This window comes from Mobula hypostoma, chromosome 7 (genome assembly GCF_963921235.1).
Source record: "Mobula hypostoma chromosome 7, sMobHyp1.1, whole genome shotgun sequence".
Lineage (NCBI taxonomy): Eukaryota > Metazoa > Chordata > Chondrichthyes > Myliobatiformes > Myliobatidae > Mobula > Mobula hypostoma.
The window spans coordinates 137,850,496-137,867,016 of NC_086103.1; the positions used below are offsets into that span (position 1 = coordinate 137,850,496).

At 41.4% G+C, this 16,521-nt stretch overlaps 1 protein-coding gene across 5 annotated transcripts in view; it reads left to right on the plus strand.

Annotated features, from left to right (window-relative positions):
- LOC134349571 (glutamate receptor 4) overlaps positions 1-16,521 on the plus strand; it is a 244,598-nt gene that overhangs the window by 100,604 nt on the left and 127,473 nt on the right. For all 5 annotated transcript variants that reach the window (XM_063054098.1, XM_063054099.1, XM_063054100.1 and 2 more), the window contains exons 5-6: positions 1,848-1,901; positions 6,788-6,949. In XM_063054098.1, the coding sequence (XP_062910168.1) occupies positions 1,848-1,901; positions 6,788-6,949 (216 nt within the window). The remainder of the gene's footprint in view (positions 1-1,847; positions 1,902-6,787; positions 6,950-16,521) is intronic.

Below are 16,521 nucleotides of genomic sequence, written 5' to 3' on the forward strand. Positions count from 1 at the left end.
GTTTTAAACTATACATGAGAGGTTACCTGATAGAGGTGTATAAGATGATAAGAGGCATTGATCCTGCGGATAGTCAGAGGCTTTTTCCCCAGGGCTGAAATGGCTGCCACAAGGGGGCACAGGTTTAAGGTGCTTGGAGGTAGGTACAGAGGAGATGTCAGAGGTAAGTTTTTTATGTAAAGAGTGGTGAGTACGTGGAATGGGCTGCCGGCGGTGGTGGTGGAGGTGGAAATGATAGGATCTTTTAAGAGACGCCTGGATGGCTACTTGGAGCTTAGAAAGATAGAGGGCTATGGGTAAAGCCTAGGCAGTTCTAAGGTAGGGACATGTTCAGCACAGCTTTGTGGGCCGAAGGGCCTGTGTTGTGCTGTAGGTTTTCTATGTTTCTATCTCTCTCCTTTGCATACTGGAAAGAAATAGCTGATTATAGCCGTGGGCCTATGTAACTTCAGAGCTGCTCACTTGTGGAAAGGTACTTGTGTGCAGAGTGTCAAGAAGAGCATCATTTTGGCTTGTAGGCAGAATATATTAATCTGCATAGACCCCTTTAATTCAGCATTTCTCAGTGCAATATTATCATAGAATATTTCAGCTTTACTTTTGGTTCGGAGCCCTGCTTTCCCTGACCGAGTCTGCTTTGCACACATCAAGAGGCAGAGCAGCTGAGCCTAACCGATTTGGACTGCAGCATCAGCCACTACGTCTCTCAGTCCCTTCCCCCTGCCAAGCTAGCCGTAAAAGCAGTCAACCAGTTATTTCTGGATGCATTGGCAAGGAGTGGGATCGATGTTAACTGCAGAATAATAAGAGAATATAATTAACAAAGCCATCAACGTTGCCGAGTGGTGGGAATGACATTTCTAATCAGCAAGAGTGGCATAGATTTCAAAGCCATTGAAACATACGGAGTCATGCTCATTTTCAAAAGTGACACATGTTCCAATAGGTCACTATTTTATAGACAAGTGAGAAGCGACTGACATTTGGAAGGTCTGTAATTAATCCACCTGACATGGCATTAATGGGATACAAAATAGATTTTGCAGTATTAATAAAACCACTTGTCTCATTCTATCTCAGGCCCCACAGGTCAAAGAGGAAAAATGGACCATCAAGCCTCTGTATAACAGATATATATATACATCAAATGGATATTCTGTGTAAGGGCAGAAATGTGCCCAATAGTGCCTGAGTGTTGTCCACCCATCACACAGCTCAGAAACAGGTTTCAAAGCATCATGTCCATGCTGACCGTCAAGTAGTTACCACCTGTACTTGCACTTACCAGCACCTGGGACATGGCCAACGGTGCCCACTCTGCAATAGGGGTGAACAGAGATTCCTGTGCCAGGGGCTGCCCTTGTAGGGGAGCTTGAGCCTGCAATGTGACCTAAGAGAGGAGTGACATTTACTAATTGCTCTCGGCCAACTCCCGAGGTAAGCACTTTCCTCTAGGGTTGATTCCCTCAGCTTATTAAAGTATTTTCAGAAAGCTGAGTAGGGAGCCCACAGTCAGGGCATGCATGAGAGCAGTTAGAGCTTCAGGGCATAATGTGGATGTAATTTTCTTGGAAATGATACAATTGGGAATAGCCCCTGCCAGCTACTGGGATGTAGTGGGGATCTGGAAGATTCTCCTTCAACTTTCAGCCTGAAATAAGATTCCCATGGAATAGGGAGCTCAATCCCAAATTGAAATTCCACTTCCCAAAATGAAACACCAAATATCAGGACAGCCTTCATTCATAACTTCAAGCATTCTGGTTTAGCGGTTACTAGTATTATATATTGAATTGTGTTACTCCATGCTGATAAATAATGTCTGTGCACATTTTCTTTCTGTTTAGATTGTAAGTGTCGGTAAACACGTCAGAGGATACCATTACATCCTAGCGAACTTGGTGAGCACTGGATTATTACCTACCTATTCAGTAGCAGTATCTTCTACCTTCATCTTAAAAGTTCAGTCTCAATAAAGTTTGGTTTATGATTTCCTCCTTTTGTGGCAACAGTCAATTTCCTGCTGGAGTAGTTGAAGGGAGATTGCCAAACAGCTAAAGCTGTGGTTTTGACATGGCCCAGCTATAAATAAATATTTGGCATTACATTGTAGAAGAACAGTGAGGAAAGGAGAAATACATATAATAGAAAATTACAGGATGCAGAAGGACAAATGTGGCAATGTTTCATATACGTACAAAGTTCCCTGAAAAATGTAAGGCTTCACGAAAGAGTTCACGCATAAAGCCAATACCTTATTAGCATTTTAAGTATATAATGGGAATATAGTGATTAATAGAGTATCAATCCAAGGAGCAGGCTGATAATCCAAAAAATTGAGCTCAGGTACCACCAAAGTGACTGGTAAATTTAAATTCAATTAAATTGGATCAATTTCAGAATGTTAAAAAAATCTATTTTCAGGAATGGTCAGCATCAAAATACTGGATTGACATTTAAAAAAAAACCTGATTCCATAATGTCCTCTAGGGAAAGCAGCCTACTGTTCTTCCCCAGTCTTGCTTACATGTGACTCCAGAGCTACAGCAATAATCTAGCCTGTCCCCTGGAATGTCTCAATGGGACACCAAGTTCAAAAGTCAAACTGAGAAAGCTAATGAGCGCTTGCATTGACAAGGGAAATATCTAATGAATAACTTTTTTAAAAGCAGTACCAGAATAAATAGGTATTAATAAGATTTTATTAGTCACTGATGGAGTTATATTTATAGAGTTAACTATGAATGCCCAATTAGAGAAAGACTTTTCATTCCAAAAAGAATGACCATACTGCACATTAACACCAGAATATGTAAGAAGCAATTCAAAATACTTGCCCCTTTTTCTCTAGAGTAATAAAGTCACGATGAGATAAACACTTTTAAAATTGTATGGGTTAGATAAGTTCACTTCAAAAACATAGTTGCTTCATGTATTTAAATAGAAAAGCAGAGTACTGAAGAAGGAGGTAGAATCAGGTTCTGGGTCGCCTCTTGCTGTTCTGAAGCAACTACCATGATGCAGTACATGTTTTCCCAATAGCTCACTGTGTTGAATTATTTAATGTTTTCTTCCTTCGTGGCAATCAAACAAGTTCACACTTCTCTCCGGTAATTACCACATTTCAATGCTGGTCAGTTGGTGCCAGCAATACCTTCCACCAAGCTCTGTTCTCCGGCAGGTGAAGCATGGGCTGTGTCGCACCACACCTGCAGCTCTTGGGTCACGTGGAAAGTCCCCATTTTTCATGCTTGCTCTTACTTGGCCCGCTTAGGTCAAGGATGATTTTAATCTCGCAATAGCTCCACAGACTAAAGAGATCATTTATTCAGACTTGTCCTGTACCCCTATTGATCTACTTTCATTTGGGACCTTTGCACACCGACAACCAATGCACGCAATGCACATAGGATGGGAGAAGAGAATACTGTTAATTTCTTTTGCTATTCCTGAGAGCTATCTGGTGAATTATTGCTGTTCGTGAGTCTGTTGATTGACAGATTGAATCCAAAGGCTCTCTGCGTTATTTCTGTGGGTAAAACTGAAACATTTGACAGTTCTAGCCTTATATGATGAAGAAGAATCAATGTTAAGGATCTGTAAATACTTCTACAAAAGGCTCAACGAAGCCAGGTCTGAATGAAAGTTTACTGAGCTTGATTATGGTCAACTGGCCAACGTCATCTGCTTATCTCCCATGTGGTCCTTGCAGCCACAGTAATCTTCTATACTCAGGCAAATCTAGATGAGCTGGAGACCCTGCTCTTGTGGCTGGATCAGATCACAAGCAGCAAAACAGGTCTCAGACAGCAAACCTTAAAGCCCCACCCCAACCACCTCAACACCTTTGAACAGATCATGCTGCAGTAGTTTTGTCAACCCTTACTAAACTCCCTTGATAGTCAGACATATTAAATAATAATTAAGATATTTAACTTTTAGAAAGTAAGAAATAGTATATTTAATTAACATAATTATCTAATACAGTCATAGGGTCATGGACTCATAGAGAAGTACAGCACAGAAACAGGCCCTTCGGCCCATCGAGACAATGCCAAAAACATCTAAACTATCTACTCCAATCAACCTGCACCGGGACCATAGCCTTCCATATCCCTTCCATCCATGTACCTATCAAACTTCTCGTAAACGTTGAAATCGAGCTCGCATGTATCACTTGTGCTGACAGCTGATTCCACACTCTCACTATACTCTGAGTGAAGAAGTTTCTCCTCATGTTCCCCTTGATTTTTTCACCATTCACCCTTAAGCCGTGACCTCTGGTTGTAGTCTCCACACAATCTCAGTGTTAAAAAGCCTGCTTGCATTTACCCTATCTATAACCTCTCATAATTGTATTTACCTCTATCATATCTCCTATCAATCTTTTATATTCTAAGGAATAAAGTGCTAATCTATTCAATCTTTCCCTATAGCTCAGTTCCTCCTGACCCGGCAACATCCTTGTAAATTTTCTCTGTACTCTTTCAACCTTGTTTGCATCTTTCCTGGAGGTAGGTAACCAAAACTGCACATAATACTCCAAATTACATCTCGCCAGCATCTTATACAACTTCAGCATAACATTGAATCTCCTATACTCAGTTCATTGATTTATAAAAGCCAAAAGCTTTCTTTATGACCCTATCTATCTGTGACGCCACTTTCAATGAATTATGGACCTGTATTCCCAGATCACTTTGTTCTACCACACTCCTCAGTGTCCTATCATTCACTGCATAAGACCCACCCTAGTTGGTCCTACTGAATTGCAAAACCTTGCACTTGTCCATAATAAATTCCATTTGCCGTTTTTCAGCCCATTTGTCCAGCTAATGCAGATCCCTCTGCAAGCCATGATAGCCTTCCTCACTGTCACTACACCCCCAATCTCGGTGTCTTCCACAAATTTGCTGATCCAGTTAACCATATTATCATCCAAATGACAAACAACAACATCTGCTTGTCTCCACATGGGAGACAAGCAGATGACGTTGGCCAGTTGACCATGATCCAGCTCAGTAAACTTTCATTCAGACCTGGCTTCATCAAGCCTTTTGTAGAAGCAGATTCAGATCCTCAATATTGATTCTTCTTCATCATATAAGGCTAGAACTACCAAATGTTTCAGTTTTTCCCAAAAAAGTAACAATGGACCCAGCACCGTTCTCTGCAGCACACCACTAGTCACACTAGTCAGCGAGGTAACCATCTACTACCTCTCTCTGGCTTTTGCCACAAAGATTCAAAGGTTCATTTTATTGTCAAAGTATGCATGTACGATACAACTTTGATATTCGTCTTCTCCAGATAGCCATGAAATACAGAAAGACCATGGGATTTGTTGAAAGAAAAGATATTAATTCCCGCCACGTGAAAAAGAAAAAGAAACAAAACTCTCAAGCCCAAAACTCCCCACCCCCGCAAAATAAAACAAAAGCGACAATGGCATCAAATCCCCCAACCCTCCTGGCAGAGAAAAATACAGCAGCAATAACTTAAAATCCCCGACTCCCTCCCCTGCAGAAGGCAGCGACAATAGCATCAAATCCCCAACTCCCTCCCCCGCAGAAAACTAACAGCAAGGATGACATCAAATCCATGACTCCCTCACTTGCAGAAAAAAACAACGACAATAGCATCAAAACCCCCGACCCCCCCATACACAAAAACTAACCCACCCGTCAATCAGCCACAACCAGGAAGAAAGCACCAAAAAACTGAAGGAGACCAATATAAAATACAGTCCAATAATCATATGAATCTCAGAATATCGAAAACATCTTCCCGTCAGCACTTTAAGAAGAGCAGCCACACAAATTCTGTCCTTCCATGGAAAGTGAATGCCATGCTGGGCCCGAATGCGCCCAATCCAGCTGCTGACCATCGTCGCCCCAGTAGCGATCACTGAACCCCGATCCACATTTGCGTCAATGCTTCAATCTTCCTCGTTGCTTCGAAATGGAGTCCTTCATGACCCCATGCCCCACTTCTGGTCTTTTCCATGAATCAGCTTGTGTTCTCGATCCTCTTCGGGACTCTAGTGCCTAATCCAAGCCAATGTCGAATCCAATTTACTACCTCATCTTGAATGCCGAGCAACTAAGCCTTTATGATCAACCTCCCATGTGGGAGCTTGCCAAAAATGCCTTGCTGAAGTTCATGTAGACAACATCCACTGCCTTGCCTTCATCCACTTTCCTGGTAACTTCCTTGGAAAACTCTATAAGATTGGTTAGACATGACCTACCACGCACAAAGTCACACTGACTGTCCTTAATCAGTCCATGTCTATCCAAATATATCCAGTCCCTGAGAATACCTTCCAATAACTTTCCCAAAACTGATGTCAGGCTCACTGGCCTATAATTTCCTGGTGTATATTTAGAGTCTTTTAATATTTATACAGCCTTTAATATTTAATTAGATGGTTAATATTAATTAAAATAAATTAAGTTAAACTTACAATTCATTTCCATGACACCTACCTCATTCAAGTAAACAGAGGAACTCCAGCTGGCATATACTGTAGCTGAGGGGCCAGATGAGAAATTTATCCAGATCCCCAGCCCAGCATGATAAAGCTTCATCCCAGAACTTGGGATTGAGTCTCATGACAATCTGAAAAGGGGTGTTGCTGCTGATTCTCCTCCAAATTGCCAGCAAGGGATACATACATTTCAGCCTTTTATCCCAGAAAAACCAAGGAAATCTTAGAATACTCCATTAGTTAATGTGGGCAGATGAGTAAGAACGTCTTACATAATGGTTCCTATCATAATTACAGGGATTCAAGGATATCCCATTGGATAGATTTATGCACGGAGGAGCAAATGTAACAGGATTCCAAATCGTGGATTACAGTAGACCCGTTGTTACCAAATTCATGCAACGCTGGAAGAAGCTGGATCAGAGGGAGTTTCCTGGAACAGACAACGCTCAACTGAAGGTACAATTATAACCTTTCGTAAAGCAGCAATGGCCCAAAATATCTGTGGTTTAGCATTTACCATGTTGATATTCTACTGATATGGTAACCATTGTCCTGTATCTTTAAATGGTTTAGAGCCTCCGAGTGGCACACTGGGAATGCCATTGGTATACATTGTTGGCCACGTAATTCCCAGGCAAAATTGTTTTCTAAATTTTACTCACACTTTTGAATTTCAGGTACCTTTATTGAACTAAAGTTAAAATAGAATTGTAAAGTAATCCACCTGTTCTCCGTAGTGCACTTCCCATAGTTTGTGAAACTCATGATACCTTGAAAAACGGTGTGAAGAAGCAATTTTGTAGTTTTCTTTTCAATCAGCCAATTTCTGTTCAATCGGTCCTCAATGAGTAGCAGTGATGATCCTGTATTGACCAATTGTTCCCACTTAAGTCTTTTTTTCCCCAAATTGCTGTACTATCAACCAAATAGAATTACTGTTTTCAGTTGTTGCTAGCAGTGGTCTTGAGTCAGCAGTAGGAAAGGGAACATGGAGTATTCAAAGGCGAGAGTATCCATTGCAGAGTGATTGACTTGCAGTCTGAAGCTAATGTACGAAGCTCATATAAAGACATTACAATGGTATCAGAGCAGAATTAATTAATGTAGGTTGGAAAAATATATCAAAAGGAAAGATTGTAGATAAGCAGATACTTGTATGGAACTCAGTAAAGATGTATTCCAGTGAGGAGAAAAATAATCTAGGACATTAAGAATAGGATCAAATTGAAGATAAGCATATAATGTAGTGAAGATTAGTTGTAGGTTTGAGTACTGGGAAAAATTTCAAAACTCACAAAGGGGAGTTAATGATAAAATATGAGAGTAGATTACCGAATAATGTAAAAGGGGAAAGAGCTTCTCCAAGCATGTAAAAAGGAAGCGAGAAGCTAAAGTAAACATTGGTCCCTGAGAGGATGTGCTGGGAAAATAGAGAAACAATAGTGGTTCTAAATAATTATTTAGGATCACCTTAGATGATTGTGGTACCATAAGTTGGGGGGGGGGGGTGGGTGGAAGTGCTGGACAAATTAGCAGGGTAAAAGGCAGAGAAACAGAGAACCCCATCCTGATTCCACTGTCATTGTTGACATTAGGAGTAACTTGCAGTAACCAATGAACTTACCATGAGCTCATTTTTGGGATGTAGGAGGAAACTAAATCACCCGAAGCAAAATCATGGAATGTCAGGAGAATGTGCAAGCTCCTCATAAATGGTGTGAAGATCAGGATTGAACCTGGACCTATGAGGTTATTGTACTGCTGTGTTGCTCTATATGATACTACAGCTATATTAATGATTTGGATGAAGGGACCATTGCTGATGATATAGCAATAGATGAGCTAGCAGGCTGTGAGAATGATGTACAAAGACTGCAAAAGTAAAAAAGAGCGGACAAGAAGTTGTCATAATGCTGGGATATAATGTGGAAAAATGTGAAATTATCCATTTTGAAAAGAAGAAAGAAAAAGTAATTAATCATTCAGATGAAGCTAATCTATAAATCAATGTGGTACAATGGGAACTTGCAAACAAAAAGTGAGTTTGCAGATGCAGCAAGGCTAATGGAATACTGGCCTTATTGCAAGGGATAAGGAGGGGAGTTCTGACACAACCTTACAGGGTGCTGGTGAACATCACGTACCATTTTGAAGTCCAAATTTAAGCAAAGCCATACATGTATTGGAGACAGTTCAGAGAAGGCTGACAAGGATATACCTGACATATGAAGGAAGGTTGAGTGGTTGGGCTAATACTTTTGGAAGAGCTAAAGTTGATGCTGTATAGAAAAAACTGAAGCATTCACAGGCTAGGGGCATGTTTCCCCTCATGGAGATATTCAGAACCAGGAAGGACCATTTCAACATAAGTGGTACTCCAATTAGGAAAGGGCTGAGGAAGAATTTCTTCTCTGAGTTTTATGACTTATTAGAAATCTCTACCCCACATAGGAGTGGAGGTGGATCCATTGCAGAGATTGACAAACACTTGTGCTACTAAAGAGTCGAGGCTTATGGCAATAGAATGGCAAAATGGTGCTGTGGCCACAGAGATTTAAATGATAGCGCAGGCTGGAGGAGCTGGCAGGAGTTTACACTCCCCTGCTTGTTATGTTTCTCCATGTTCACTGCAGAGTATACAGGTGAGACGCTACCAGGGTCAATGGAGCAAATAGGTCAGGATGGGATGACACTGGCAATTTATTCTGCTCTTTCTTGGGTTCTGTTGCAAAACTGCACTTCTTCATAATGAGCAAAGTTTTTATTTATCTGCATATTCATCCGAGGAGAATTATAAAATAGGGGAAAAGTAGTATTGTTCTATTTTTTAGAAGAACATGACAAGCACAAATAGATTGTAGCCTCTTAATGTCTGTGTGTGCACAGGGGTATGAGGGAAGTAAGGGGTGGCTTTATGCTGTTGTTATTGCTTGTGTATTCTGTGAACATGATGACTGTGCTGTGTTGGTGCTGGAGGGTATGGCGACACTTGCAGGCTGCCCTCAGCACACGCTAAGTTGTGCTGGTTGTTAATGCAAATGATATATTTCACTGTATGTTGCAATGTACATGTGATATATAAATCTGAATCTGAACATGAATATGAATCTTAAGTGGTAACATTGAACTTTATCTCATTATCGAGCCCTCACCTGTGAATAGTCCTTGGGAGTGGACTGACACAATTTCCTTTCACCTCTGGGCACTGTCTTCAAATCTTAACAACACTGTTGACGTGCAAGTCGCCTTGCGTGAAAAAAATTTAATGAAATGACTTTAGGCAGCAAGTGCCAAACGAACATAGTCATCTTGCATTTCAACAGAATATTGACTGATTAGTTTCTATAGGCTGGAAGAAAACTGCACCACTACCTCACTGCTTGAGTAAGCAAGACAAAAAAGTCAATCTCATTCCTTTATATGGGAAGATGCAGCAATGCTTGACTATGGTTGAATTCACAAAAAACTGAGTGAATAGATGTATGGTCCAATTGCTTCCTTTTCCATAGGAATCAAGGATTAGATCATTGGCAATTTATGCTTGTCTGCATGCATAACCCATGAAATAGGTATCTAGGGTGAACCTAGGGCTAAAGCCTAGCATACAGCACATTCAGCAAAAGTTGTACATGTGATGCATTTTCACTGGGAGATTTCCTATTACTTTTCTGTAATACCCAATATGGTGGATTGAGTCCTGGACTTCACAGTAGCTGTTTTACACCTTTTATAGGTGGAAGATATACCTGGTGAACAAAAACTGTAACCATCCTTTGGCATAATTCATTGATAATTGAACCTAGCAATCTCCATGCAGCTCTTCTGATTTCATCTGACCTAATTTTGTCTAAAAGATGTGAAAATATAGTTTTCTTGTTCACTTAAGAAAGATAAAGTTCTGGTTGTGTTGGGTACAATTTATTAGAAAAGTAAATTTACAAGAGGGGGCTGATTTTCTTCAGATATGCTAAGCTGGTGAAGTTACCGGACATCTGTCCTGGGTGCAGCATATAAGTCCATTTCAAAGCAGCGCCTCTACTTTCTTAGAAGTTTACGAAGGTTCAGTGTGTCATTTAGTGCGCATGCAGCCTGTGACAGCCGTTCCCGATCAGTATTCTTACTTTTTCCTCTTACTTTTTAACTTACGTTATTTTTTGTATTTTTTTTTCACGGTAACACGTCGAAGCTGCACCCTCTCTAACATGCTGGTAGAGAGAGTTTTATTTGGGTTTTTAGCGCTGGAAATAGTTACATCCCGACACACCGGACAGAAGCATGGTCACATTGTTCATTCCAGGGACCAGCTGCTTGCGCTAATGCCGGCCGGTTTAGCAAGCAGGGCAGCGGACACCCCGGCTGAAATCTGGAGGAAAACACACAGAGGATGCAGAGGGGGATCACAAAGTCAAGGAAAGAGGACCGGGTGGAGACAACAGAGATTTATGGAGAAGAGGAGTTTGGTGGGTAATAAAATGGACGAGTTCACGGCGCTAGCCAGGCGTCAGAGAACATTTTGGGAGTGCAGTGTTATGTGTTTTACTGGAACGGGGCTGCAGGAGGACATACCCAATCAAAACTTCTCCATGGACGGCTTCCAGACCGTTTCAGCTGACCGGAAGTGCACTGAGAGCGGTAAGCGTCAAGGAGTTGGGTGCTTACTGTTCTGGTTAACAACAGATGGTGCAGTCCGGATCATATTATGATCGAGGAACGTGTTTGTAGACCGGATACTGAACTTTTTACTGTTGGACTTTGGCCACATTCCACCTAAACACAACACTGGGCGGCACGGGAGGTCGTTCCTGCCTGTGGCCATCGAACTTGCAGCTCCTCCCGTGGAGGGTCAGACACCCTGAGCCAATAGTCTGGTCCTGGACTTATTTTCCATCTGGCATAGTTCGCATTCTGTTGTTTGATTGTTTGTGGTTTTTGTATCGCTATATTTATGCTCTATTCTTGGTTGGTGCGGCTGTAACGAAACCCAATTTCCCTTGGAATCAATAAAGTATATCTATCTATCTATCTATCTATCTAAAACTTTGTCAAACTTCTGTAGATATGTGGAGAGTATACTGATCTGTTGCATCATGGCTTGGTATGGAAAACCCTACAAAAAGTAATGGATATGGCCCAGTACATCACGGGTAAAGCTCTCCCCATCAATGAGCTGGTCTATAAGGAGCACTAATACTGGAAAACAGCATCCATCACCAAAGACCTCCACCATCCAAGCCATGCTTTCTTCTCACTGCTATCATCAGGAAGGATGTACAGGAGCCTCAGGTCCCACACCACTAGGTCCAAGAACAATTGTCTTCCTCAGCCATCAGGCTCTTGAACCAGAGGTGATAACTTCACTCAACTTCACTCACCCCAACCCACCTGGTGGTGTGGGACCTGAGGCTCCTGTACCTCCTTCCTGATTACAGCAGTGAGAAGAACTGATTCCATAACCTATCGACTCACTTACAAGAACTTTACAACTCATGTTCTCGATATTTATTGCTTATTTATTTATTATTATGTTTTTTCTCATTTTGTATTTATGCTGTTTGTTGTCTTTTGCACATTAGTTGTTTGTCCATCTTTGTGTGCAGTTTTTCACTGATATTGTGTTTATTTGTTTTTACTGTTAGTGCCCACAAGAAAATGAATTTCAGTACTATATGGTAACATACATGTACTTTGATAATAAATTTATTTTGAAGTTTGAAACAACCAAAGCACTAAAGCAATGTTCCAGTCATGGGTTCAAGACCCACCACAGCAGCTGAGGATTTAATAATAATGATAATAATAAATACTTTATTGATTCCGAGGGGGAAATTCTTTCATTACAGCACCAACATTTAAAAACACACTTAGCAGTGTGCAGACTTAGCTGACAATAAAATACAGACTGATAATATACACAATAATGTACCAATGTGCAATAATGTGCAAAATAATAAATCAGAGACTATTGTACTATGATGTGTTCTGGCACACAGAGATGAATTGTATATGCATAATGCATTTGGTAGGAAAGATTTTCTGTGACGATTCTTGTGACAGCGGAGCTAAATGAGGTTGTTTGAAAGGCTGCTCCACTGCTTATTCAGTAGGTCATGGAGAGGATGTGCCTGATTGGCCCATAATGGATAACAGTTTGTTTAGTGATCTCCTCTCCACCACTAACTCAAAAGAGTCCAGATTGTAGCCAAGGACAGATCCAGCTTTTCTAATAAGTTGATTTAGTCTTTTTTTGCATCACCAGCACCGATGCTGCTTTATGTTGAGGGAGCAGTAAAGAAGACTGCACTTGCTTCAACAGACTGGTAAAAGATTTCCAACATCCTGCTGCACATATTGAAAGATTTCAGCTTCTTAAGTGATTAATTAAATCAAGAACTTAACAAATAGTTAAAGTCAGTTACAGTAGTTATGTAATAAATGGAATGTGTCAAAATCATTTGGTTCATTAATTTCCTTCAGGGGAGGAAATCTAACATCCTCATCCGGTCCAGACCCGTAATGTGGTTGACTATTAAATGTCTCCTCAGTTGAGGAGCGATTAGTGATAGACAAACTGTAGCAAGTTTTCCAGAGGCATTCTCATTCGAGGATCCGTTTTTCAGAAGTGCAAGGTAACAGCATTTGGTTGTCATGTCAAAGTGTGATACTGTCATCATATCGGAAAATTTCAATGTCACTATATGTAGAAAAGTACTGTAAAGGATAAAACACTTCAAGTAATTGATTTTCATTGTTGGCTGAGGGAAGAACATTGACGAGGAGACGGCTAATAGAGGCAAGCGGGTTCTTTCTGTCTACTGAAACAAGCACTGAATCTAAGGTTTAACAGCAATGCCTGAAAGGTGACTTTGTAAGATTCCGAAGGATGAATGCCACCAGCCTAACCAAGCAAACAATATAAAGAGACTTCCCAACTCATTAGCTTTTAGTCGATCCAGATCCTTATCATGAAACTAGTGAGTTTAGTTACCCAAACCAGTAGTAATTTGTAAGAAGGGAAACTGCTCACAGAGCAGCTTATTTAACTTATCAGTGGTGCAGAGGTTGCAAAAATAAAGCTTTTGTCAGTGTCAGTTGCTAAATAATCGAAAAGAAAATGGAACAGTGCAGAAATTATTAGTCTTTAACAACCTGCAACCCAGTCTTGTTAAAACTCACGAGCACATTAAAAATTAACTCAACGTTTAAAAGGTTGTAAATATATATCAAGCTGCATTCTAATTATGATATATATTTACCTCCAATAATTCAGCCTCTTATATTTCCTATCATCTTAAATCTTCCACAATGTTTGCATGCACGAACGAGACTTCCCCATGTTTTAAAGGGAAGTGGGGTTGATTGGCAATGACATTTGGACAAGGGAATGGACATGATTCAGTGTCATGCCTGATGCCTGTACTACCTCTGCTTCTCTTTGATGTTCCTTTTTTTTCACGTCTGTCAGTCCCGGACAAGGGTTTATAATAATTTTCTAACAGAAATGAGATGGAAATTCTAAATGCAATGATAGAGAAGCTTTTTGGGAAAGCATGAACAAGATCAGCTAGATGTAATTCTCGCCCAGTCTGTTCTGGAAATCGCTCTATTTCTTCTCCCACCCTAGCCCTTTAAGATTGCAAGGGATTGCTCTTAATTCCACAGTATTAGTTATGTCTCTGCCTGAAAGAGCCATCACTGTGTTTGGCCCAGGTGGAGGGTAGGTTGGGAATTAGAAGGCTTCGGAATTGCTGGCATTTGTAATAAGGGAGACTATGAAATTTGCGGTTTATAACTGGGGGGCAGATCTGAAATTGTGAGAGATGTATGAAATCAAGGGTCACTAAAGAGTGGGCAACTGTCTTGAGAATCGAGATAAATAAGATATATATCAGAAGAAATGGAAGAAACATTTGAAAAGAAGAAATACAAAGGCATATTGGGTGCATCGGGTAGATAAGAGTAACAGGGCTGGTTACACTGTTAACATACGAGTTCAGAGGAATTCTGGCCATGGTTTCTGCAAGGAGTTTTTAACGTTTTCCCTGTGATCATGTGGGTTTCCTCCGGGTGCTCTGGTTTCCCCTCAAATTCCAAAAGACTAAAGTAAATGTGGGCATGCCATGTTGGCACTGGAACCACGGCAAGACTTGGACTTGCAGTACGCCTCCAGCACATCAGCAGACTGTGTTGGTTGTTGACACAATGATGTATTTCACTGTTAGTCGTCACATTAACAACACGTACAGAGTGCTGGAGGAACTCAACAGGTCAGGCAACGTCTATGAAAGTGAATAAACAGTCGAGGTTTCAGGCCAAGATCCTTCTTCAGGACTGGAAAGAAAGGGTGAAGATGCCAAAATAAAACCATGGGGGGAGAGGAAGGAGGACCAGCTAGAAGGTGACCGGTGAAGCCAGGTGGGTGGAAAAGGTAAAAGGTGGAAAAGAAGGAATCTGATAGGAAAGGGGAGTGGACCATGGGAGAAAGGGAAGATGGTGGGGCACCAAGCGGAGGTGAGGAGAAGAGGTAAGAGACCAGAGTCGGGAATAGAAGGAAAGAGAAGGGAGAGTGTTTTTTTTGTCAGAAGGAGAAGTCTATGTCATGCCATCAAGTTGGAGGCTACCTACACAGAATGTGAGATGTTCCTCTCCCCCACCCTGCGAGAAGCCTCATCTTGGCAGAAGAGGAGGCTACGAACCAAAATGTCTAAATGGGAGTGGGGATAGGAATTAAAATGTTTGGCCACCAGGAAATTCTGCTTTTGGCAGATGGAGCAGAGGTGGCTCAGCACATTCTCCACATTGCTACTAGTGCATCTTCAGTGAGCTGCCCTTAGTTACTGATAGAATCAAAGTTCTATATATTGTCCTTTTGCCTCAGTGTTCCCATCTTACCCATGGAAGGTTTTCCCCCTTTTCTTGCCAAAGAGTTGCTTCCTCGTTCACGGAACACATTACAGCTGTTAGCACAAAGCCATGAGAAAAATAAATGGCAGATGCAGTAGCATTTTTCAAAGTCATGTGATGAGAACCATACCATCCAATGGCATATGATTAAAACGTTTCATGAGCAAATTTCTAGAGCCACCTCTAAACAGTGTAGAAAGTCCAGGTAGAATATATGAGCAATATATGCTTAGAAACATAGAAACATAAAAAATAGGTGCAGGAGTAGGCCATTTGGCCCTTTGAGCCTGCACCGCCATTCAGAATGATCATGGCTGATCATCCAACTCAGAACCCTGCACCAGCCTTCCCTCCATACCCCCAATCCCTTTAGCCACAAGGGCCATATCTAACTCCCCCTTAAATATAGCCAATGAACTGGCCTCAACTGTCTCCTGTGGCAGAGAATTCCACAGATTCACCACTCTCTGTGTGAAGTTTTTCCTAATCTCGGTCCTAAAAGGCTTCCCCTTTATCCTCAAACTGTGACCCCTCGTTCTGGACTTCCCCAACATTGGGAACAATCTTCCTGCATCTAGCCTGTCCAATCCCTTTAGGATTTTATACGTTTCAATCAGATCCCCCCTCAATCTTCTAAATTCCAACGAGTACAAGCCCAGTTCATCCAGTCTTTCATCATATGAAAGTCCTGCCATCCCAGGAATCAATCTGGTGAACCTTCTTTGTACTCCCTCTATGGCAAGGATGTGTTTCCTCAGATTAGGGGACCAAAACTGCACACAATACTCCAGGTGTGGTCTCACCAAGGCCTTGCACAACTGCAGTAGTACCTCCCTGCTCCTGTACTTGAATCCTCTTGCTATGAATGCCAGCATACCATTCGCCTTTTTCACCGCCTGCTGTACCTGCATGCCCACTTTCAATGACCGGTGTATAATGACACCCAGGTCTCATTGTACCTCCCCTTTTTCTAATCGGCCACGATTCAGATAATAATCTGTTTTCCTGTTTTTGCCACCAAAGTGGATAACTTCACATTTATCCACATTAAATTGCATCTGCCATGAGTTTGCCCACTCACCCAACCTATCCAAGTCACCCTGCATCCTCTTAGCATCCTCCTCACT